Source organism: Apodemus sylvaticus, chromosome 21 (assembly GCF_947179515.1).
Source record: "Apodemus sylvaticus chromosome 21, mApoSyl1.1, whole genome shotgun sequence".
In the NCBI taxonomy this organism is placed as follows: Eukaryota; Metazoa; Chordata; class Mammalia; order Rodentia; family Muridae; genus Apodemus; species Apodemus sylvaticus.
In genome coordinates this window covers 5,040,294-5,065,695 of record NC_067492.1, presented here as the reverse complement: position 1 = coordinate 5,065,695, position 25,402 = coordinate 5,040,294, and the positions used below count along the sequence as shown (strand labels likewise).

Genomic DNA, 25,402 nt, shown 5'->3' with positions numbered 1-25,402 from the left:
TGGGTACAGGGACACACAGAGGAGGCCCTGAGAGGATATGGGGACGAGGCCACCCGCAGGCGTAGGGGGAGGGGCCTGGAGCAGACCTCTCAGCCCCAGAGGAGCCAGCCCTGTGACCCCTAGGTCTTGGATGCCCAGAGCTATGAAAGATCAAACTGAGCCTCTCAGACTGGGGTCCTTTCAGGATATCTCCAGATTCACGTGATAGCTTCTGGGTTGTAGATTAAAGTGGAACCACATAGACTACACCCTCAGCGTGCAGACCTGCAGCCTTAGCTGGTTGGGCTGTTGTCTGGGGTTTTGTTTCTAACACAAAGACCCTTCTGGGCAGGCTGGAGTTCTGCCCAGCTTTGAGCGCAGGCCCTGGGGAGGGAGCATGCTTCTCTCTGTAGTGTAGACAGCACTGTGCGGTTCCTGAGGTTCTGCAGGGAAGTTGGGTTGTGCCAGCAGATTCCTACTCTCGAGTCAGAATCTTGGTTTCTGCTGTGACCCATAGGACACAGGCCTCTGAGGTCATAGCCTCTCACTCCCAGGGGTCACTGCCAGCACTGCCAAAAATTGAAAATTAGAATATAACCCAGCAGGCAGCTTTTCAGGATGACTTAGTTCAGAGGTTAAGATAAATTCTCAACTGTTCCATATACTTTTAAAAGATTGGTATTTGGGGATAAGTGTCTCCCTTCCCCCAAAATGTTATATGTTTAGCCACACAGAGTTTTCTCTGTGGGACTGTTAGAACTCTCCCAGTTATGAGCAGAGCATGGCTTTGTGAGGCCTACGGTTTTCTATGAAACTCCATTTCTGAGGGAAAGAGGATTTATAACCCCAGATCAGGTTCCAAAGAAATAACATCCAGGGGATGGGTTCCGGGCCATGCAGAACATTCTGGTCCGTCACAACATCACGAGGCCTGAGGAGATGGCCTGGTACGTAGAGTGCCTGCTCTGCAGGCAAGAGAAGCTGGGCTCCCTGGACCGGTATGAACAGGCTGGGTGTGCCGGCTCATGCTTGTAATCCTTGTCATTGCTGGGATCTGCTTGGCCTGCTGGGCAAGCTCTAAGTCACCAAGAGACCCTGTCTCAGAGATCAAGTTCTCCCTTTGTATGGAAGCCCTCTGCTGGGTAAGAGGGCACCATCTGCTGGTTGCGGGAGGAGGCTAGCACAGTACCCTGGACAGCCTGCAGCTGCATGGCTGTGACAGTGGACTAGCACAGTGCCCGGGGCAGCCTGCAGCTGTGTAACAGTGACTGACAACTGGAGGTAGCTGGCTATTGACTTGAAATGCAGGGAGGCCTAACCCCCTTTGGGTGGTGTGTGTGTGTGTGTGTGTGTGTGTGTGTGTGTGTGTGTGTGTGTGTGAGACTAGCATGTCCTGGGGCTGGGTGTAGTAGAGAGAGGGTAATGTATGCAAACTCCCTTGGGAGTATCTGCTTCCTTGCCCATATTGGGCAGCTCCCAGTGGTTACAGGGTGAGGCCTGCCAAGGTGTCCAGGTCATACATACCCAAGTCAGGTTGTGAACCAGCACCTGCAGCCACATCTGCTGTTTTCTAGGAAGTCCTTTAACTGCAGCTGCCTACAGATAAAGGTGGACCGCCATCAGCCTGTTGGCAAGCCTATGGGCAAGGTAGATTGTTACACAGGTGTGAACAGAAGGATGAGGAGGACCAGCCTTTGCTTCAGGCCTGGGAGGCCAGGCTCTCTCCTACAGGTGTCTGTGAGCCACAGGGCAGGCTGGCCAGGGGGCTGCTCTGTGTGTGGGGGCTGAGTGGATGAAACAGGGCACCCTCTGACCTCACTGGATCTGGGTGGGGCACTAAGGCCCCATACTGTGGCTGTTGCCCTGAGCTGTCACCCGAGAGCTCTTTACTCTTGCCCACACTCTGTCACCAGTTGCTCTTCTCTGGTGACTGTGACTTCCCATCTCTGAGGCCAAAATGTTCAGTACTTCCTGGAGCTCACTAGAAGCATCAGGAAAAGGCAGGAATCAGGACTTCAGTGAGCCTGGTGGGAACTTCTCTGCTTGCTTCGCGTCTCTCTTTGTTCTTGCTCCGCCTTCCTGCAGTCTGAAGAAGCCCTTCGGGATGTCATCTGGTTAGGTTGAGATCCACCAGACTCCCTAATGGGAGAGGGGGAATCACTCTGCTTCTTGATTGGTCCCTGAGGCCTCATCCAGGGAATGGGGTACCGTGATCTCGGGATGCCACTCTGCCCAGTGTCTTTCTGGTTCCCAAGAGGTAGACTGTTATTCGATGTGATGAGCTTATGGTTATACGTGGAAGGTGGCCAAATATATCAGTCATTCTGGAGAGAAACTGTGAGGTCACTTACCTGCCTGTAAGCAGGCTGGCTTCCTCTCTCTTGAACAACAACACACTGGATGGGGCGTGGCCAGCGTGGCTGGCTCTTGATGGGATCCTAATGGTCAGAGCCTAATGCCTGCCTCTGGAAAGGGCACAACCTTCTAAGACATGGGGGAGGCTGAGTGGATGTCTCTAGAATCCAGTGTTCACCCACCAGGTGCCCAGTGTCTCCCAGGACCACCACCAACCTGATGGGTCTCCCTCACCTCCATGCCACAAGAAGGAGTGTTCCCCTTGGAGTTGGGTATTACTTGGTATTACTGCCATGTGGTGTATTGTAGATGTGGTACCTAGAGGTTGTTGGAGTCTTAGGTGATGCCTTTATCTGCATTCGCTAGCAAGAGAGTAAGCTAAGGGAAGGTGTCAAGGTCGCCAGTACAACACAACACAGCTTGGACTCCGGCAGCTCAGGGTGGCCTCTTACATGAGAGACGGCGTCGACACGGAAGACTTATCAGCCTCCATGTGCACTCACTCTCCTGGGTCCCCATATTTACAGAAGAGCGTAGCAGCCACATCAGAGCTGCCGGCTCAAGCTGTGTGGGTGGCACTGGCCTTCACTCTAGAAAAGTCTGATGGTCTGGGACCTGCCTGTGCTTGAGGGCCAGCTGTTGTCTGCCACAGTGCCCACGAGGCCGCATCCAGCTTCTCACCCGGGAGGGAGGGCAAAAACCCGTGACCATTTCTACCCCCTGCAACCTATGGCTGCACACCAGTGTTCTGCGTGACAGGTATCAGGATGTAATGCCAGGCATCAGATCGTGGGTAAGAGGCTCCTGGCTTCATTTGAGCAATAGAGTGTGGGCCTGTGGCTTCTGCTCCTTGGGTTTTGTCCACGTTCCTCTGATTCTGTCATGTGTGTCATTCCCCCACGCCCTTGTCACCATAGATGAAAACACGACTCCTGTAGCTATGGGCCTGGGGAGGGAACTTAAGTTCACTGAAGAGCAAGCGACATGTAGGGAGTCACTCTGGTGCCTCATGAGGATCAAACGTGGCGTGTGTGACCACCACAGAGGTGGCCTTTAAGACTGGAGGGAGTAGGTCCAAAGTTCTGAAAATCATGAGCAGGGATGGCCAGGACCCTATGCTGTCAGAGCAGCTGTGGACCAGCCTACGCTAGCATGTGCCAGAGGGGGACCATGTATCTGGTCAGCCAGTTTGTCCCAGGACTGTCCCTGAGAGCAGAGAGAGCTGGCAGACTGCCCCAGGCAGCCATCGTTTCAGTGATGTGTACAGTGTTGGCCCTGAATGCCATCATTTGGGCCTCAGTTTTCTTCTCTTTTGAATGGGATGCTGGTACTGCTTTACAGATGTGTGAAGATCACGGACTTCAGGGCACCCGAGAGCTTGAGAGCCTCAGCAGGTGGGATGTCCACAGGAAGCCTCAGCTTCAGGAGGCCAGTGTCCTCTGTCTCACCGAAATGCTGATGTGGCGTCTAGTGGGAACATCTGGCTTTCTGTGCACGTGGCCAGCCTCCTATGAAGACATCACAGTCTGATGTTCTCCTAACAGTCCAGCAGTAGCTGTGTGCTCACAGGACATTGGTGCCCAGGGTCCCCTGATGCTTAGTCCAGCCATGGCTGTGTGCTCATGGTAATGACTATATTCTCACAAGATTACTTTGGCTTCTCCTTGGCCAGTTTTTTTCAAGAAAATAGATTTAATATGGAAAGTGGTGTTTACCAAAAAGACGTAGAGACAGACGGCATTGCTCAAGTCTAGGCTGCAGGGATATTTCTGAATACTCACCTGAATTCCTGGGGACCTTTGGATTCTGGGCCACTGGGTGGACTGCAGCTGAGGAGCAGAGCCCAGACCTGCAGCATTTCTGCAAACAGCTGTCTAGCCAGGCACTGTTGGCAGCTTAGGTCAGGCCTGGCCAGCTCGGCTGCTGCTTCAGTGATTCTGAGCACCATGTAGAGTTATGATTCTACCCATGACATATTTGTGCTGCGGTTAAAAATTATTCAGGAGACTGATTTAAGAACATGGAAGAGTTGGAGAAGTGGAAACACCACCCAGCATTCTAAGCCAGCATGAGCCTTTCTGTCTCATTCCAGGCTGGTCCATATGGATGTGTATTTTTAGATAGTTGTTTTATTGTGTACATAAAATTTGGTCTCCTGCTTAACATAAGCATTTTGCATATTTGATGTGGTCTTTATCATTATAATTTTTAATGAATGCATAATATCCTCTTAAGGGAGTGCAACATAAATTAACTGCTTAGTGGAGAATATTTTAAGTTTCTTCTCTACTTGTATAAGTAATGCTTTAGTATTTACGCATCGAATGTGTGTTTGGAATTAGTTCATTGTGATAACTCTGCAGAAGCCCTTGAGTAGATCTGGGAGGGGAGTGAAGCCCAGTCTCAGGGCCTAGAAAGAGCTGTGCCTGTCTTCAGGGTTGGGGTTCACTGATCACTTTCCTTAGGGGACATGCAAATACTGAGCCAGGGTAGCTACTGCAGGTTCCGCACTCCAGGGAGGCAGCCTTTGGATCAGGTATGGTAGATCCTACTTCTGCTGTTACATTGTAGCAGTTACCTTATTGTTACATTGTAGCAGTTACCTTATTGTCATATCGTGGTGGGTACCTTATTGTTACATTGTAGCAGTCACTTCACTGTTATATTGTGGCAACATTGTAGCAGCTGCCTTATTGTTACATCTCACCTTGTACTTCCACTATCAGGAAAATGAGGCCAGCAAACCACAGATGCATTGTGAATGAAGACTGTGTTTAGTAAAATGGCGACCAGATAGGGTGAGGTAGCAGATTTAGCTGTGCTAGTTGAGGCTGATGAGATGTGATAGCCTAAGGTCTCCCCCTTTTGTCCCAGCTGGGACCCCAACTGGGACCCCAACTGGAAGATGCTGGTTCTGCTCCAAGAGCTGTGTTGAGCTAGCCACTCTGCTTCCCTGATCCAGATACACTGATAGGGAAAGCCCTGGATACTCTGAAGAAGGTGTCTTCTGTAGGGCCACCAGGGTTCATGGTGGCTTCATGTGACCTGACCATCCAAGATATAGTGGACCTGCCTTGTGGGTGTTCGAGGCTGACATGGACAGAGACAAACTTCTGGTGGTGGATAGGGCAGGAGGCAGCGTGGTGTGAAGTGCTAGGTAGTGATGTGCAAGCTACAGACACACACCATCCAGGGAGCCCCGTCTCCTGCTCTGCTGCCCTCTGCTGTACCCTCATCCTTGGCTGTACACTGTAGAGTGCTCTCTGACTGCTGAGCTTTTCCACCACTTTCCTGTTATCTGTTCGGAAGTTTTACTTTATTTTAAAATGTGATCGACTAGTATGAGTCACAGGGAAAAGCATTTGCTAAAAACCACTCCCTTTCATGTGGAAGACATTTTCTAGTCATGCTCTTGACATGCTTCCCTTCTGTAATGTGAGGGGATCTGCTTCGGCTGGAGCCAGAAGCCCAGCACAAGCAGAACCAGGGCCAAGAGGGGGTGGTCCACACCGCTGCTCAAGCAGGATCTCCATTTATAGGCAGGGAATGGATGTGGATGCCACACCCAGGTCGCACCCAGTTCGCCCACACACTTCACTGACTTTCTATCCTGAGGCCCCTGCCTCTGCCTCTGGGAACAGGACAGCTGGATTGGTTCCCATGGGAACAGGACAGCTGGATTGGTTCCCATGGCTCTCACACTCCTACTCAGAATCCAGAGTGAGGTCATGCTGCATGTGAGCCGCTTACCTGTGCTGTCCTCACACCAGGCTCCTGCAGATGTTGTTGGCCATGGTTAGGGGACACCAGCTGCCCTTAGAAGGAGGGATGCAGTGTGAAATAGGTCACTCCAGGACTCTTCCCTCATGTCTGCTATGGCTGACTTATCTGTCTTGACACATTGACTAATTTTCCCAAGAGATTTCTATCTTCGCTTCCTTAAAGGGGACTGGGGGCAAGAACCCTCAGAGCTGCCATTCGGAATGTCCAGGACCTCTCTCCCCCTGAAATAAATAGATGGCAGGTACTGGCCTAGGAGCCACTTTCCCTTATGAAAAGGGAAATGCTTTGTGTGAGCATTTTACTTGTAATTTTTAAAACTTTAGATTTGGAGAACATTATGAATATTGTGTGGAATTCCTGTGTATTTCTCATTCAGTTCCTTCATACATAGGATGCCAATGTGGGTGTCTTATTTTGTTGTGTTGATTTTGTTTTCATTTTTTCAAGACAGGGTTTCTCTGTGTAGCCCTGGCTGTCCTGGAACTCACTCTGTAGACCCTGCTGGCCCCGAACTCAGAAATCCGCCTGCCTCTGCCTCCCAAGTGCTAGGAGTAAAGACATGAGCCACCACTGCCCGGCTGTAGGTATTTTATTAATCAGAGTTCTTGTTTATTCACTTACCTCTGCCCAAACACACGCCCAGGTGTAATGAGTCATGAGGAGTGTGTATTTGGGTTCAGGTTGTGTAAGGCCACATTTTCTTTTAGTGTCTAACTCCTGCCCTCAGGCTCCCGGGCTGGTAGCCTGACACCTAGAGCTAGCATGTAGCCTTCCCCAGGAGATGCTCTTTAAGGTCACACTCAGTCCACAGATCTACTCAGACAAAGCCAGGCTGTGACAAAACACTATGTAGTTGGTGGCTTCTACTGGGAGCAAGGTGGCATTGCACCAAGGACCTGTAGCACCTTTGATCCTCAAGTAGTGCAGCCAGTCGCCTGAGGTGACAGACAGAGCAGCATAGGTCCAGTCTTCCCCACTGAGTCTCAGGAGCCCTAGTGGACTGCTCCCGGCGGACTGGGTTGCTGGTAGTCATTGCTCTTGCATGTAGCCGAGAGCCTTTGGACAGAAGAGCTTTGATGGCCTATGGGTGCTGAGCGTGCAGGGTATCATGCCAGATGTGTGTGTGTGTGTGTGTGTGTGTGAGGTTCCATGGTGGAGCACCGGTACAGTGCTCCAGAGGGCCGAGTGCTCCTGATACCTCTCAGCAGCTTTCTCGTGAGCACACATAGTGAGATAAACACACAGATGACCTTTGTCGTCACATGCCTCTGTGCCTTGTGGTCAGCTGAGTGTGTACAGAGCACACTAACTCACACCTGAGCAGGACAGAGCTCTACGAGCTGCTTGGTGCAGTGAGCATCTCTGGGTGGAGCAGCATCTCGAGGTTGTCTGAGACCTCTCAGACCCCAGCCAGGTTCCGCTCTTGAGAGTGTGATCGAGTTTCAGACCAGCTGTTGGGTTGAGTAAGAGCAGCCATTGGGATGAAGTCCAAGTCTCAGAACTGGGTTTTCATTTCCTCTGTCAACTCTTGACTCTCACACCTTCATGTCTTCAGGCTCTTAGCCAAGTGAAGGTTCTAGTGCTGTCAGCATGGGTTGGGGAGTCTGTGGTGGGCTCTTCCTGTTCTTCAGATGTGTCCCAGTGCCATCCCTGTACGGCAGGACCTACGTATGTCCCCAGGAAGATCCACTGCTTTCCACTGTGCACGCGGTGCAAGCAGCTTCTAAGAAGATCTGTGGATCCGAGGGATCCGTGAAGCCCACCTCAGGTGCTGAGCTGCTCCTCAGCGGCCAGCGATGGGGAGGAGAAGCGCCTCTCATCTTCAATCCAACCTGTGCTCCTGACAGGCCTTGAACTCACAAGGGAAGCCCAATTGCTTTCGGAGGCAGAGGGATCAGTGTTGCTGAGGCCGTCTTGGGGAAACCTGTAATGTGGTGTGATTCTCATGTGGGGGTTAGGGGTCTCTCCCAGACTCTGGGTGCCCCCTTCTCGGTAGATTAGAAACACGCTGTCTGGTCCGGTGGGTGTTTTGGTGCACTACTTTGGGAGGTTGTAAGAATTTTGGGAGACGATGAAGTACATCTCTATAGCAGGCCTGGGGGCTGTGGCACAGCCTTTCTGGCCTGTGTCTGCTCCCCAGTCTTCTGTTCTCATCTCCCATGGCCACAGGCTGCCCCAGCTGTGCCTCCCCTGCCGTGACGGACCATATCCGCTAAAACCACAAGCCAGAGTCAGTCCTTTTCCCTTACGTGGCTGCATGTTGGGTGTTTGGTCACAACAACGAGAAGAGTAGCGAGCAGTGAAAGTGAGGCTCTGACCCAGTGAGCAACAGGTGCACTGCCCTGTCACCTGGGGGAGCGCTGTCACCTGGGGGAGCGCTGTCACCTGGGGGAGCCCTGTCACCTGGGGGAGCCCTGTCACCTGGGGAGCCCTGTCACCTGGGGAGCCCTGTCACCTGGGGAGCCCTGTCACCTGGGGGAGCGCTGTCACCTGGGGGAGCCCTGTCACCTGGGGGAGCCCTGTCACCTGGGGGAGCCCTGTCACCTGGGGGAGCGCTGTCACCTGGGGGAGCGCTGTCACCTGGGGGAGCGCTGTCACCTGGGGGAGCCCTGTCACCTGGGGGAGCGCTGTCACCTGGGGGAACCTGTGGGTTTTCTTCTGCTCCACCATGGTTGAATCACCTACCCCAAGGACTCAGAAGTAACCGGCAGTCCCTGCATCCCTTTGGGTCCCTTGGTGGAAAAACTTGCTATGAGCAGTGTGGTCTGTAGCTGGGAGCTGTTCTGCTCTGACAGCCTGGCTTCAGACTGAATGGTACCTCAGTGGGTTTGGGCATCTGAGTAAGCCTCTTTCAGAATCTGGCGACCCGGCTTTTTATAAACTCAAGTGCCACTGTTCTGCTCAGCCCTGGTGATAATTGCTGAACAGTCTAAATGGCGCTGACAGGTGACACTGAAGAACCCAACATTCGGGAGTATTTTGGGGACTTGTTCTGTGCCTGACCATATGGTCTCGTAGCTGAAATGATTTAACACCAGCAAAATGTGTTTCAAAAGGGGAGATTTAAAACAGCCTGTTTATTTTCTCTTTCCTTCCAGAGGAATATTTTTGTGCCCGTTACAAACATGGCAGAAGCCATGTGTTTACTGCCTCCACCCCACGAGCACAGACCTGCCACTAGGCAGACTCTGTCTTCCTTCCTCATCGCAGGAGAAGCACAGCGCTGGTCCCCAGCCTAGATCCATGGGCTCTGAGCCCGGGGCTTTACCACATGGAGCATTAGGACATTTTCAACAGTACTGCTGGTCTAGATGGATTGTTAAGCTCTGTAGATGCAGGAGTCTCAAAGCAGTCATGGGAATGGCGGGACCAGTGAGGGCAGAGCGTGTGAATAGCTACGTTCATCCTTAGACGTTCACCCACACCGAGGGCACCACACAGCCGAGGGTACACACAGCCGAGGGTACACACAGCCGAGGGTACACACAGCCGAGGGCACACAAAGGGATGTGAGACAGTCCCTGGGGCCACAGAGGACCTGGGGGTCTTGAATGCCACGTGCTACTGTGAAGGCCACCAAATGGCAGGAACGCGGGCCACGGGCTCGCAGCAGCTCCCCTGGCCTCCCAGTTTTAAGCTTAGTGAGTAGCGACCTATTATCACTGACTGGACCCTGCCTACCACCCCACACTCAGGCTCAGGCTGTGTGGGGAGAATGTGTGTTTTGAGAGTTGACCTGAATATGTTGATTCTGTGACTGCCACAGACCAGGGCTTGACTGGAGCCACCAGCTCCGGAGAATGCCTCGACATTCGATCTTGTTCAAGGTGAAATCGCTGATCCGGGAGCCAGAGTATTGGAGAGGTCGGAAGCCCTGGTGGGAGGGAAGTATTATTAGTCAGAAAATCTGACAAACCAGCTATGAAATAGAAGTGGGCTCTTAATTAAAAGATAGCACTGTGCAGCCCTGCCGGGCCAGAGCTGGCTGTTTTAGTTTCTAACATCGTTCCCTTCATTGCAAAGCCACAGTCTGCTGTGTTTCTAGGGTCACTGCACAATCATCACCAATGGTGGGTTGAAAGTTTATTTATAACGCAATAATCAGAAGAGCTGATTACAAGGTTCGTTTTAGAATCTTCTGGCTGCGAGAAAAATTGTAAATAGGGTCCAGATGCACGTTCAAACATTTGTCACTGTGTGGAGCAAAGAGTGCTGGGAGTCCGAGCAGGCGGAGAAGCGTTGGCTCGGTGGCCCGTCCACAACGTGGTTCGGAGCAAGGGGGTCAGTGCCCATCGTTAGCGTCTCCCCACCCCTACGCCCTCTGCTCACTTCCCCCATCCCACCACCTTACACACCCTTCCCATGATAAACCAGCCATATCTCTATACTGCAGAAGCCAAGGGAGGAAGGAAAGGCTGCAGAGAGAGGAGGGGCCGAGAACAGGGTGGCTTCCCTTAAATGCAGATTACGGTCAGAGCAAGGGACACTGGGAGGAAATCTTTCTTCCGTCCATCACTGCACACACAGCTACATGGGGAGCAGGCTGGGCTGCCAGGGAAGGGGAAGGATCCTACTGCCAGGATCCTCACCTGCAGGAAGCTGCCTTCCCCAGGGCTGGGTCCATGGAGCTCTCCTGTTTGGGTGATGCACGGAAATGCTTCTCATTCAGAGCAATCAGCTTGAAGGGGGCAGAACATGCATTAAACTGTGGGGCTGTTGTTTAGTTTGATTTAATGTTGATGAATGACAGCCGATTACTTGCCCAGATGGGCGGGATAAATTCCCCCAGAGCTTGGCTGGCTCCCCAGCAGTCCCCTTCGAGTTCCTGGTATGCCAGCAGAAGGAGTAATGTGCCCTTTGACGTCTTGGGAGCTCAGAGGGCCCAGACCTTTGAGATTTCCCAGGAGCCCTGGTTCCATGACTCAGCCACTGCGACAGTGCTGTGCTCGGCACATGGCTGCTACGGTCCTCACTGGAGCCGTGCAGAGATTGTCCCACACTTTCTCCCTAGAGCATAGTCCAGATGTCTGGGTGATTATGGGGACTGCCTTACAGTGGTAGCGCTCACTGCTGAGGTCCCCAGCGGGATGGCATCGCAAAACCACTGTGAAGTGGAGAAGCTGAGAGTGAGCCACAGAACCAGATGACTCACTCTGTGTCCTTGTTTCTCCAGGGTGACTGGAATGACATCGACTCCATTAAAAAGAAGGACCTTCACCACAGCAGAGACGAGAAGGCACAGGGTGTGGAGACCCTCCCTCCAGGTACCGTGTCTGAACTGGAGCTGGTCTCTCGAGGCCCTCCTAATTGTCAATGGTCTCCCTATAGTGCTAGGAGCCGTGGCTTGGGGCAGAGAGTGAATGCTGGATGCGACCTGAGAACACACTTTGGCGTTTCCCGTCCGGACCTTGATGTGTGGTCAGCAGAATTTACTGAAAAAAAGAAACAGAGTAAAGTGTAAACAACAGGGTCTGAAATTCCAGGTCATAAAAAAAATTTCAAGTTGACTTGATTTTTTGTTGTTGTTGTTAAAGAGTTTTAGGTTCATAGCAAAGTTGGCAAAAGATGCAGAATGTTCACATGACACGCGGCTCCTCACTGCCTGTCTGTAACTCCTCACCAGAGTGGGACATGGGAATGGGCTGTGAACTACATTAGATCAGGGTCACCACCAGAGTCCACAGTGAGGGTCATGCTTGGTGGTAGGGCACACTCTGTGTGTGCCTGTGCGTGTGCGTGCGTGTGCACCTGAGTGTGTGCGTGCGTGTGTGTGTGTGTGTGTGCATGTGTGTGTGCATGTGTGTGTGCACATGCGTGTGTGCACACATGGGGAAGGAGGGCGAGTGCATGTGCAAGTGGTCAGAAGAGAACATTGTCCTCTGTCACTCCCAACCTGTTCCTTTGAGGCGGGGTCTTCTCTTAGTTGCCTACGTTTTCTCAGCGAGCCCCAGCGACTCTCCAGTCTGCCCTTCGCGGAGCTGGAGTTGCTGGCATGCGTTGGATGACTGGCTGACTTGCCGTGTCGGTCCCTTCGCCTGCATGGGTGATCTTATCTGCTCGAGACATCTGCCCCACATCCTGTGAGTTCTGACAAACTTGTGACAGAGATCCATTGAGTGTCAGAGTGGAGTGACTGTCCTGGAGGCTCCTGTGCTCTGCCTGGTCCCCTGCCTCTCCCATCCCCTGCCAAGTCCCACATCTTATTGTTCTGCACTGCCTTTTCTGGCACGGCATACGATTGGATCCGTGTCTACAGACCGGTGCATCCACTTACTAATACGCACCTCGAGTCACTTCATGTTTCTATGGCTAGTTATGCTCTTTTCTTTAGGCTTATTTTCTCGTTTTATTTTGTATGTACACATGTATGTGGAGGCCTGTAGAGGCAGGACGAAGGTGTCAGGTCCCTTGGTTTTGTAAGCCACAGGAAGTGATGTGAAAGCTCAGCTCCAGTCCTCTGCAAAAACAACGTGCTCTCGTAACCACTGCACCCCCTCCAGCCCTAACTGGCCAAGTTCTAGCACTGGATGACAGTCCACTGCCTGGAGCACTGGATGACAGTCCACTGCCTGGAGCACCGGATGGCAGTCCACTGCCTGGAGCATTGGATGACAGTCCACTGCCTGGAGCACTGGATGGCAGTGCACTGCCTGGAGCACTGGATGGCAGTCCACTGCCTGGAGCACTGGATGACAGTCCACTGCCTGGAGCACTGGATGACAGTCCACTGCCTGGAGCACTGGATGGCAGTCCACTGGCTGGAGCACTGGATGGCAGTCCACTGCCTGGAGCACTGGATGACAGTCCACTGCCTGGAGCACTGGATGACAGTCCACTGCCTGGAGCACTGGATGACAGTCCACTGCCTGGAGCACTGGATGACAGTCCACTGCCTGGAGCACTGGATGGCAGTCCACTGGCTGGAGCACTGGATGGCAGTCCACTGCCTGGAGCACTGGATGGCAGTCCACTGCCTGGAGCACTGGATGGCAGTCCACTGCCTGGAGCACTGGATGGCAGTCCACTGCCTGGAGCACTGGATGGCAGTCCACTGCCTGGAGCACTGGATGGCAGTCCACTGCCTGGAGCACTGGATGGCAGTCCACTGCCTGGAGCACTGGATGGCAGTCCACTGCCTGGAGCACTGGATGACAGTCCACTGCCTGGAGCACTGGATGGCAGTCCACTGCCTGGAGCACTGGATGGCAGTCCACTGCCTGGAGCACTGGATGGCAGTCCACTGCCTGGAGCACTGGATGGCAGTCCACTGCCTGGAGCACTGGATGGCAGTCCACTGCCTGGAGCACTGGATGGCAGTCCACTGCCTGGAGCACTGGATGGCAGTCCACTGCCTGGAGCACTGGATGGCAGTCCACTGCCTGGAGCACTGGATGGCAGTCCACTGCCTGGAGCACTGGATGGCAGTCCACTGCCTGGAGCACTGGATGGCAGTCCACTGCCTGGAGCACTGGGTGACAGTCCACTGCCTGGAGCACTGGGTGACAGTCCACTGCCTGGAGCATTGGATGGCAGTCCACTGCCTGGCTGTACCACAGCTTATTTTTGCATTCACTTGCTGAATGGTGTCTTGGTTGCTTCTGAGTTTTAGCAGTCGAGAATAAAGCCACTATATAAATACTGATAATCCAAAACCTAGCTTCTGTTCCAAAGGGAACAAGCAGCGGCTGATTCTAAATGCGTGAGCCCTGCCTAGGAACATGGGTTGGGTGGCCCTCCGTGACATTGTCCACCATGGAGGAGATTCTGTGAGGTTTTATAATTGTAGAAGAGAAAACGTCACGAGACAAGGTGTTCCCCATCGCCCCCAGCGAGGGCCAGCAGGGCGGGGTCTCCTAGGGTTTTAGACACTGAGTTTCAGATACAGGGATTGGAGAGTGGCTGAGGAGACTAAGGGACGGAGAGATGATGCTGTCTGTAGACATGAGGCGTTTGTGTGTTGCCTCCTAGAATCTTATTTATGTCTAAGGCCCCCTTGGAGTTAGTTTGTGTGAAAGATGGGAGGTATCCGTCTAGACTCCTGAATTGATCTGGTTATGAGTGTGGGCTGTTGAAAGTTTACTCTGTTGCTGGGTGGTGGTGGTGCACACATTCAACCCCTGCGCTCAGGATGCAGAGCCAAGCTGTTCTCTGAATTGAAGGACAGTGTGGTCTACAGAGAGAGTTCCAGAACATCCAGAATAAAGGAAGGGAGGAAGGGAAAGAGACAGACAGACAGACAGACAGACAGAGGCATGACATTGAGACCCTGGAGGAAAAGGAAGAGGACCTTCAGCGAGAAGAAGCTGTCAAGCTGAGTAGCTCTAGTTCAAATCCCAGTGAAGGAAGCAACGAAGGAGCCGTCTTCAGCAATTCCTAGCTTATCTGATAAAATATCTTGTGCTGCCTCCTTCAGCGCTGAGTCTGTGAGTACAGAGCTTTGTTTGCTTGGATGGAGACTGAAGCCGTGAGATTTGTTAAACTGGATGCACGCTGAAAGCACCTTTCTCCAGGGTCGAGAGAACCAGAATGGTTATGAGGGTGCCTTAGAAGCAGTTCAGTCTCCATTGCCACGAAGAAGAAGACAGATACGAGTGTGTCCTTAACCACTGGCTTCCGTCAGAGACTAGCGGGTGGATCTGACCGGCAGCAAGCGGAGTCCTGGCCCCCGAACTCTGCTTGGGCCAGATGCTGTGAATAAACTGAAGCTTATTTCTTTAAAGTTCCAGATGAGTTGCTTTGGACCAGTGGTTTTCAACCTTCCTAATGCTATGACCCCAACCATCAAATTATTTCATTGCTACTTCATAACTGTAATTTTGCTACTGTTACAAGTTGTAATGTAAATATCCAATAACCATGATATCTGATATTTGATTCCAGGGAAAGGGAGGTTCAACCCCCAAGGGGGACCACTGTTCTTGATTCTAAAACATGAAATTGCTTTTTGGATGTTTTAATGTTCGTAAGCTGCAGTTTTTTCTCCTTCATTTTACTTCCCATTCCTGCATTTTGAAGCTGCTAATGGAAACAGTGTTTCAGACAGCAGGGATCCAGTGTGATACTTCAGTTTTTCTCTGAAAACTTGTGTTTGTCATTAGAGATGAGTTTTTTCTCGGTATCAGGGATGCGATGCCCATACTTAAGCATCATGGTGTGGTGGGGAGCTGGGGAGATGGCTCAGCAGGTAACTCTGACTGCTCTTCCAGAGGCCCTGAGTTTGATTCTCAGCAGCCACATGGTGGCTCACAACCATCTGTAGTGGGATCTGACTCCCTCTTCTGGTGTGTCTGAAGACAGCTACAGTATACCCACATATATAAAATAATTTTTTTAAAAAAAGTCATGTTAAAGTTTAGAATAAGGCAAAACAGTAATATGCGAAATGCTTTTGGATAAATATAAGCCCATTTTATGACTTTTCTTAATTCAAACTCTTTGACTTAAATGATAGACTGTTTAGATGTTTGCACAAAATAAAAAATGTTTTGGAGGGCTAAAAATTAGAAGATTGTGGGAATATGTGTGTAGTTGTCTATGTACACACATGCATGCATACATACGTGTATACACACAAACGGGCTGTCTGGCTCTAGAGTGTTAAATCTTCCCTGCAGTTAAACCCTCCCTTGCAATGGCTGCCTTAAGTAGGTTGCTAGTTGGATACAGTGTGTATAAATCAGTAGCTATGCTGCTTCCCAGTGATAACAGCCCCAGGAAGAATGCTACAGCCTACCAGCATCAGAATGTGTGTATTCATATGTCTGCAGAGCTGCTGTGGATGTGAGCTGCGTGAAGGGTAAGAAGCTGCCACTCTCAGTTAGCCTGCTGGGTGCTCAGGTTAAACAACCAATGCCTGTTAGGGTAGGTTGGCTGTTTGGTAGGTTGGTGGTTGGTAGATTGGTGGTTGGTAGGTTGGCTGTTTGGTAGGTTGGTGGTTGGTAGATTGGTGGTTGGTAGATTGGTGGTTGGTAGGTCGACTGGTTGGTAGGTTGATGGTTGGTAGGTTGGCTGATTGGTAGGTTGGTGGTTGGTAGGTTGGCTGTTTGGTATGTTAGCTAGATGACTGGTTGGCTGGTTGATAGGTTGGCTGGTTGGTGGGTGGTTGGTTGGTTGGTGGTTAATAGGTTGGCTGGTTGGTTGGCTGGCTGGTTGGTTGTTTTGGTCCAATTACTACTTGTATTATGGAAGGCAAAGCGTTTCCTTTCAATAGTCTCTAATCTTTATTAATGTTGTTCCCCATTCCAAAAAAAAGTTAGAAAAATGGAACAGATCTGTAGTTTGGGGGCAAAATGATAAAATTAAATGTGTAGGTGTTTTCTAAAGAAAAATATACAAAGAAGCTATTACCAACATCAGATGTATATTTAAAGATTTCTTTTTCATCCTAGATACCAGGAATGTAAAGATGAGTGGACATATTTAACCATGACATACTGTCATTCATTAAACAACGCAGACTTGCATTTCATGGGGTCTATTAATGCTGATTTAAACTGTCACTTGTCTCATCATACAGGAACGTGAGTTCTGTCATCAGAATATAAGGAATTTGAACGAATGTTGACTTAATTTGCGCTTTATCATCTTTCCACAGTGGACTTTTCCTCTGTTATCTTTCCTTTGTCAAAAGTCAGCTGACTGTGAGTGTGTATTTCTGGAGTTTTATTCAGATCAGTTAATGTATTTCTGTATTTTACCCAAACCGTAATTATTGCAACTTTTGACAGAGATGCGCTCCCTGCTCACAGATTTGGCGGATATGGCTGCTTACCCCGTTTTTCTCTGGTATCTTTCATCAAAGCTTCGTAGTGTCCTCCATACAGCTCTGATGCATAGTTGTCCAGATTGAAATTGAAGATCTCCTTTTGGGGAGTTCCAGTGTAGATGATACTGTGATTCTTTTTTATACTTTGTTCAGTGCTGATACACAGTGACACAACCTCTCTCTAGTACCACTCTCTTGCTGAAATCACCTCTAGATAATTTGTTGTGGCTTCTTTGATACTTTATATACAAATAAGCACTTTGGTTTTTTTTTTTTTTTTAACACAGATGGTTTTGTTTCTTTCCATCCATGTAGCTTTTCTTCTCAGTTCTCATCTTGCTATATTCACTAGGATTTTTGGTACAGTATGAAAGGGGATGAGCCTCTCGCCTTGTTTCTCATCAGTGAGACAGTTGAGTCCTCATATTTGAGCTGTGGATTTGTGTCAGACATTACTTGGTTTGCTGGGAGTTTCTGTCCTGAAGGAGTGTTGGGTTTTGTGAGGGGACTTTTCTGCATCATTTGATGTGGTTATGTATATACTTCCTTGATTATTATTTGTCCAGCCAACCATGCATAACGATTTCAAGTCCCACCTATAGAGTGGAATTCTTTTGTACATTGCCTGATTTAATTTGCTAATGTTTTGTTGAGGACTTTTGCATATGTTCATGGAAAAATGTGGTCTGTAATTTTGTTTTCTTCTGATGTCCACCAGCTTTGGGGTTAGGCCAGTTCCTTCCAGTTACTGCCCACAACTGCTGAATGCCCAACTGAGGAGCCACCAGGCTCCCAGAACCACTCACTCACACACTGGGGACAGCCACAGTCCCTGCAGAAGTAGGATGTTCACAGTAAGGGATCCTGCACTCTGATGTGCTCCCAGGGGTTGTCCTCTGGGAGCAGGGTTTTCGGCATACTGGTTTCTGGGGATGACTGAAGTAGGTGGAGGCAGTGTTGAGTGAGGACCCTGGAATAAATGTTACTGCTTCTGTAGAGGGCTTAAGAGGGAAAATGGACTCCAGGCTAGCCTGGGCTACATAGACCCCATCCCCAAAACAAACCTACAAGCAAAAGAACCCTGCACAAGTTAGAGAAGACTCTTTGGAGAGTCACTCATGAAGGTTTGGAGCTGGGAAAAGCCTCATGGATGTGGAGCGGCTGCCTCCTGTCCACTGCTGTGAAACTGGTCATTCGATATCGGTAATTCTCAACCAGCTCTGTGCGTCTCTCCTGGAACACCTGGCAGTTCCTTAGATCTTTTGATGAGGTACTTTTCATTGCTTTGAATTTCCAGCTTTTTCATCCCTAATAATGAGCTATTTTAGGATGCTTTATTGAAAGAGAAGTTCCCCACGGTGACGATCTGCCACATAGAGATATTCAGTTTAAGATCAGCCATGGAGTTGAGGGTCTTCAGAGCACAGGCCCCTGTCTGGGGTTGTCCCTTGCTTGCTTTCCTGTGCTGTCCCAGGAGAAGGTAGTTCCACTCCACACAGGTTGTCCAGGGGGCTGGCATTTGCTTGAGCTGCCTCTGTTGGGGAGTCGACGTCTGTGCCAAACCCAGAGCCCCTGACTTGCAGGCTCCTGTTTATTGCAGACACCTGTGGTGGCCAAGCATGCACCCATCCTCAGGAGCATGTGCGGGGCACCCCGCCTTTGCTCCCCAAAGTCTCTAAAGTGCATGTGTCATTCAGTGCCTGGTTTCATACATACACCTGGCCATCTCAGTTCTGTGAAAATTCATCATAGATTGATGCAATTGTTCTTTCAAGGATGGGGTTTAATAAAAACAAAAATTTTACAAAGAAATCTACATTATTTTAAATTAACATATATTAATACGAGTCTTGTAAAGGCTGGCACCTCCTGATTGTAGATGAATTGTTAGAAACTTGATATCAACTTTCCTCTGCCCTGAGGAGGCCTCCATCCTGGTAACCCAAGCCCAGAGCTGGGTAGATAGCATCCCAGGACCTCTATTCCTCTGTAGCAGGCCAAGGGCAGGTGATGTGGGAAGTCCTTGCCCTGAACTGGGGAGTCCAAGCATCACAGCCAGAGGTGTGACTCATGAGCCCCACAGGAGGATCTGGAGCGGAGAAGCCTCTGCAGCCCAGCCACGTCTAAGACATTTAGTTGGAGTCCGGAACTCAGGCCAGACCTGCAGTCTGAATGTCAGGAGGCCTCTGAGGGAGTCATTGTGGGTAAAGAGTAGAGGAAGCTGTGGGTGGCCTGAGGGTAGACAGCCAGGACAGGAATTAGCATAGAATGGCTAGAAGACAAAGGTGGGGGTGTCCTCCTGACAGCACCATCCCTAGGGCCACCTCTTTATGGCCCACGGGGACACATCGCTGGTCTTCCAAGGACAGTTGGTGGTCCAGGCTCACCCTTTCCTCACTCCGAGCTGCTGTTTCCATGACTGTGATCTGTGGATTGGGAAGGATGGGCAAGGGCAGGGCATTCCAGCATCCTCTTACTGTTAGCCTCCATTGGCCATCAGAGCCAGCACAGCAGTGAGTGGACAGGAGAGGAAGGCTACCCCTCCCCATCCCACCTACCTGGGGACAGCCTTACAGGAGCTTCCAGGTCTGTGTAGGCAGTTGTTTTTATCTGGGAGAGCCTAGGCTTTGGTCGTAGACTTCCTGCTCCCCTACTGCCAGTTGGCGGTCTTTCCTGGTCTGCTGCAGCAGGAGAGTGAGTGCCAGTGTGAAGCCGTGCTCTTCCAAGTCACATTTAGCTTCAGCTGCTTGGTCCAGGGTGAGACCATGGTAGTAAAGCAGTGATTGGCAGGGTCTGTGACACGTTGGGTACCTAGGATGCTGACAGGAAGAGCCAGGTGGCCAGGGCTCTGACCAAGGGATTCTCATCCCACCTTACAGGGAGTGGGAGACTGGATCGAAATACCAGAGTGGATGGGAACTTCAGGGCCAGTGCTCCTCAGAGGGTGTGGTCTTCAACGTGGCCTAGGTCTGGCTGTGCACAGTTTGAAGAGAGGCAGGGACCCTGCGGGCTGCCTGAGGCTTGGGTAAGGACACGCCCGCCCTTCCTGGAGGCGGAGGCTGTAAGTCACTGCAGCACACCTCTCCCCCGTCTCTCTAAGACTGGGTTTTTGTGTGTAACAGCCCTGGCTGTCCTGGACTCCTTTTGTAGACCAGGCTGGTCTCAGACTCACAGAGCTCCACCTGCCTCTGCCTCCCAAGTGCTGGGACTAAAGGCGTGTGCCCCCACTCCCGGCAGCGCCTCATGTTTATGGCTTGTCTCAACATCCGCAGCAGCGCACAGCTCAGCTGGAAGGGCACACCTGAGAGAAGCAATCCTGCTGATGCGTGCTCTCACACCACTGGCCTGGGGGGGGGGGCGGGGATACCTGCCCCGCAACCGGCTCTGGTGACGTGCCCCGTGGTTCTCACGATGTCTGGGCACGCACCTAATAATCCTGTGGAATATTATCTCAGGATTTTCCGTTAGCCCAAGGTGGGGCTTCGGGGAGTTGGGCACTGACTGGTGACTGGAGATTTTTCCTTAATCCTCTTCTTAACCTATCATAAGATTGATAATTTTTCTGAAACTTCTAAAATTCTGAAATTTCTCAAATGGAAAACTTTAAGATGTTAGAAGTGCACGTGGCCTGTAAATACCAGGACTCGCTCATTGTCCCAGCCCGTGACTTGTTCTGCATGGTTCTCCGCTCTCTGTACCTGGCTGCCTGCCTGTCTGTGTGGGCTGGGCTCAGGTGTGGGTCTCGCTTAGAGGAGATGGGCCAGGCTGGAGTAGAGACCAACGGAGAGACAAGCTGGAGCCTATCTTTTCTGCTCTGTTTTCTGCAGTCTCTGCCCCAGGAGTCTCCAACCTGACAATTCTGCATGATACAGACCAATTTCTACAACATTCCTGAGCCCAGTGTTTTTCAGATTATGGGTTTCGAACCATTATTAGATGATGAAGTCAATTTTCTGTCACACCCACATGAAAACATCGCCTGCACCTGTGCCCTCCCTCCCTCTGCTGAGGACAAGTGTTAACTGTGAGGCTCTAGCCATTTGTAGGAACGCCTCTCAGCTTCTGAGGGCTGACATGATGTGTGTCACCGTGTCACGGCTAAATGCATCTGCAGCCCCCTGTGGCGTTCCTTCTGAAAGGAATTGATACTTACGGTCCTGTGACTTCATGCCAACTTCATAGCAAGGTGGACCTGTATGTCCAGCTGAGATAGATGGCCATGGTCCAGGGGAGGAGCGGCTGGAGCGTCATGGCGTTGATCAAGGTATCACAGAGCTCCTGACCTCACTGCAGACTTCTGTGGAGCTCTCTGCTCCCTAGTCTGTCTCCCTGATCCTCAGAACATGAACACTTCAGTGAGGCCAGACGTGAGCCTGCCTTGCTCATCTGCGCCTTTGGAGCAGCATGATACCAGTCTGTGAGCAGTGCCTCAGAGACGCCGAGGCAAGCGTGTGAGACGCCCTGCAGCCTCGTGGTCTGATGTACCACATAAAACCCTCTCCATGACTACGTGTCATGCCTAGAGAAGGCATAGGACTCGTGACTCTAGGGAAAGTGCCAACAGGAAGGAGCTGAAGTAAGACTGACTGATGAATGTCTGGGGGATGGGCAGGCTGTTCTAGAGCCTTCTCCCCAAGAGCAGGCCTGCATATGAGGAATGACTAGGTCCTGTCTGTCACGCTGGGGTTTCTGACAGCTACACAGTTCACTTCTCCACAGGGCCAGGCATCCTCACAGCTGCAGAGAGTACTCCTAAGGAGGCCTCACAGGAGGCTGTACAAATGTCCTGTCTTAGGATGTGCCCCTCTCCTGATGGCTAGTGATCTGCTGACAGCAGTGGGATTCGGGGAAGAAACATTTTAGGTGTATTGCATGCCCAGGCTGTTGCAGGAATGAGCAATGAATGACCATAGCCCAGTGGTGCTTAGCAGCTTGGGACCCTCTTCACAGGGAGGAAAGAGGGGAGAATGTGACAGTTCTAGTGAGGTCAAAGAACAGACGTCAGAGCTGGGCACGGTGGCAGGGGCATCGCCCTTAGTTCCTAGTGAGTTTGAGGAGAGCCTGAGCGTCTCGAAACCAACCAACTAAAAGAACAGACAGCACGCGGGGTGGTGTGAGTCTGGCACCCACCTTCCCTCCCACTGCTCACCTCAGCTGCTGACTTACCTGGACCCTCCATCTGTAGGAGGAGGCCTAGAGCAGCTCACTCCCGCGCCCCAGCTGCTGCCGAACACCCTCAGCACCATCTCAGGTAGCCCTGCTCTGACGCCAGCAGTCCAAACAGTTATCCTGGTGCTGCCTCACTGCACAGTGGAGTCCTTCATTACTTATTTATATACACACATTGTTTCCCTTGCCTGCCTGGGATGCTTTGGGGGCATGACCAAAATCGCCGTGAAGGTAGACAGACAGACAGACTGAGAACTCTGTCTTGGGGGCACTGGATGAAGCCCAAGCTCTAGGTTCTCACTCCTGTCTTGCAGAGTCTCAGCTTCCATGTGACAATGTTCAGGGCCCCTCGCTACTCTGGATTACAGTCGTCATCCTGCGAACAAGCCAAAGCCACTGCTGCTCGACCTAACACTTACTGCCGTCTCTGGGGACACTCTGGTCTCATGCCCACTTGTCCCACCCCTCTTTTTCCAGGCAAAGTCCGGTGGCCAGACTTCAACCAGGAGGCGTATGTTGGCGGTACGATGGTTCGCTCCGGGCAGGACCCCTACGCACGCAACAAGTTCAATCAGGTGGAGAGTGACAAGCTACACATGGACAGGAGCATCCCGGACACCCGGCACGACCAGTAAGTCTCTCCGGGCGCGTGAAGAGCTGGAGGGCCTCTCCACGCAGCTTTGGATCCCCACCCAGGTGGTGTGTGTGGTCAAAGCGGGGAAGATCCTGAAGTGGGGCTCATGGCTCTTGGCCGTCTGCAGAGGCGGCAGGCTGTTGGCCAGCAGAGGAATCAGAAGGAGAAAGCTGGATGGGCCTTGTGCTTGCTGGGCTCTTGGGATTTTTAAGCTGCACTCATAAAAAACACTGACACAGTCTTGGAAGGAAGAAAATCTGACTTCCTCTTACTGGGCCAGCTGTAGTTGGGAATATTCTGGAAACCAGAGAAGAGATTTAACTACAGTCTCAGCAGAGCTGGGAGGGGGCAGGAGGCAGGAGGACAGGAGATAGTACTGTACTCCTGACACTGTGGAGAAGGGCCGTCTGCACGCTCCTCAGGATCTCAGGACTGGGGGGGGAGGGGCACCCTGACTCCACCGAGCCCGGCTCAAGGCATTCTCAGACACTGGAGACTCTTCTGTTACTGCTTACAAGGAAAGGGGGGCCACAGCCTTGGCCATCTCCCCCACAGGTGTCTTTATGTCCCAGAGATGCAGCAGAGGCACTGGACAGGGTGCTGATGGAAAGCCAGAAGGGCCAGGGATTGTCAACCTGACAGGAATATCTTCACCTCGGAGACAGACGAGGCTCTGGCCGTATTTGTTAGTTGACGTGGGTCCCACCTCATGTCTCACATCCCAGTGTGAGCTGGGGTCCCAGGGCGAATAAAAACAGGAAGCTAGCCTCTCTCTTCACTTCCTGACAGATGTTAGGTGAGCAGCTACCTCGTGTTTCTGCCGCAGGCCTGCCCCGCCATGGTAAACTGCGCTTAGCGCTGCGAGCCAGAGCACACCCTAATTTCTTCACGTTGCCAGACTTTTCCTTTTAATCATAGAAGTGAGAAAAGTAACTAATCCGGGGCTCCAGCCTCGGGGTAGAGCTCAGCGGCCGGGCACAATGTCAGCTGGCCATTTGAGATGACCGAAGTTTGAGCCCCGTGGGATCGTTGAGCTTTGTCACCAGCTGGTGCTGGCTGGCTCTCCCACTGAGGTCTCACTGTGGCTCCATCTCCTTTGAGCAGGAAAGGGCGTGGTGTGGGGCTTGTCGGCATGGGGCTGGGTTCTGAGCTGCTGCCTCCCCTGTGAGCTTCTAGAATTCCCTCAAACTCTGCAGATGGATTTTCTTTCAGTATTTTTGGAATGACTGTCCAAACTAATTTTTGATTATTCCTCCCAGGATAGATTGGTCTCTGCCCGGTCTGTGTCAGCCTCCTTTGCTGTGTTGACGCCGTGGTGGGGGCTTTCCCTATTGGGTGGATTGGGGTAAATTAAATCCTGACAGGCACTGACTGCTCACGCGCGGCAGCCCCGGGAATCCGTCTCATGGTGTCAGTGGGAGGCATCAGGCTTTCGTTTCAGCTCCCTAAGGTTCCTAGAGCAGGGACGCCATGATCTTTGCTCAGTTTGCACAGCACGGTTGCTCAGCTCCGGCGCTCTGAGAGATCTGACAAACCCCTCAGAAGGTCTGGCTGTGAACAGAGCTCACATCTGCATCCCTTGAGGACTGTACACTCCTGAGGTGTCACTAGCTTCCAGCAGGGTGTTGTAGGTTGGTTGGGTGTTGGCATGCTTGTTGTGCCTGGGTCGTCAACATTGGCCATGTTCTGAGAGGGCCTGGCCAGGACTGGTCATAGCCCCAACTCTACGGTTATTCTGTCGAGTAAACGTGGCTAATGCCAAGAGGGGACTGCCACAGGAACCCGCTCGCCAGCGCAGATTGAGGCCTGTGAGACCCGTGATTTTCCACTGTGAGGCTTAAGACCTGGGTGAGGGCAGTGTAACCCCAGAGTGGCTGAGGAGCCAGAGGACCCTTGGTCTTCAACGTCTTAAGTGCGTGCTGCTGGCCTAACGTGCTATCGTTGGCAGGTGTCACCTCTCCGGTGGGGATATCACATGAAGTCTCTCCATCGTTGGCCTTTCTTCCTCTACACATTCTCAAGCTTCTGTGTGATGTGTATGACGGAGCCTCTGCCTCACTTCTGGACCTCTCTCTGTCTGTCCTGCCAAGCTCTGTCTTGTGGGAGGACATTTAGTTCTTGCACATGCCGTTGTGCTCTGGAGAACTGAGTTTAAGGCCGGTGTCTCAAGGTGTGCCGCTTGCTGTGCCCTCCTCTCCTGCTCCGCCTCTGGGTGTTTCTCTTACCAGCTAAGGTTCAGCTTTGATAAACTAGCGGAGTTCAAGCTGAGGGAATGCTTGTTATATTTTGACCTCGCCACCCCATCTTTCCTTATACACATGTGCATACACACACACACACACACACACACAGAGAGAGAGAGAGAGAGAGAGAGAGAGAGAGAGAGAACTTTCAGCAAATACCTTCATAGCAAGCCTTTTTTCCCATCCTTACTCCTTGTGCCTCCCCGTCCAGCCTGGGCCTCTTGTCCCTCTGTGTCCCATAATCGTTCAGAATGGCTCCTCTTGGCACCAGCTCAAGGCAGTAGATCCTATTGGTGTGTTTCAGTTCCTTTCTGAGGTGCGCCCCAGTACCAGCTGAGAGTACAGAACTCTTGGATGGGTGGCCGTTGCTTCTGCGTCTTTCTCTGTTCTCAGTCACTGTGCTTCCACTGTTCCTAGCGAAGATTGACTGTGACTTGTTCTTTTTATTTATTTTTTTTAAGATTTGTTTATGTA

The 25,402-nt window shown here is 51.5% G+C and overlaps 1 protein-coding gene across 1 annotated transcript in view; it reads left to right on the top strand.

Moving 5' to 3' along the window:
* Galnt2 (polypeptide N-acetylgalactosaminyltransferase 2) overlaps positions 1-25,402 on the top strand; it is a 72,064-nt gene that overhangs the window by 9,961 nt on the left and 36,701 nt on the right. The window contains exons 2-3 of the mRNA XM_052167294.1: positions 11,291-11,381; positions 22,529-22,682. Coding sequence (XP_052023254.1) covers positions 11,291-11,381; positions 22,529-22,682 — 245 coding nt within the window. The remainder of the gene's footprint in view (positions 1-11,290; positions 11,382-22,528; positions 22,683-25,402) is intronic.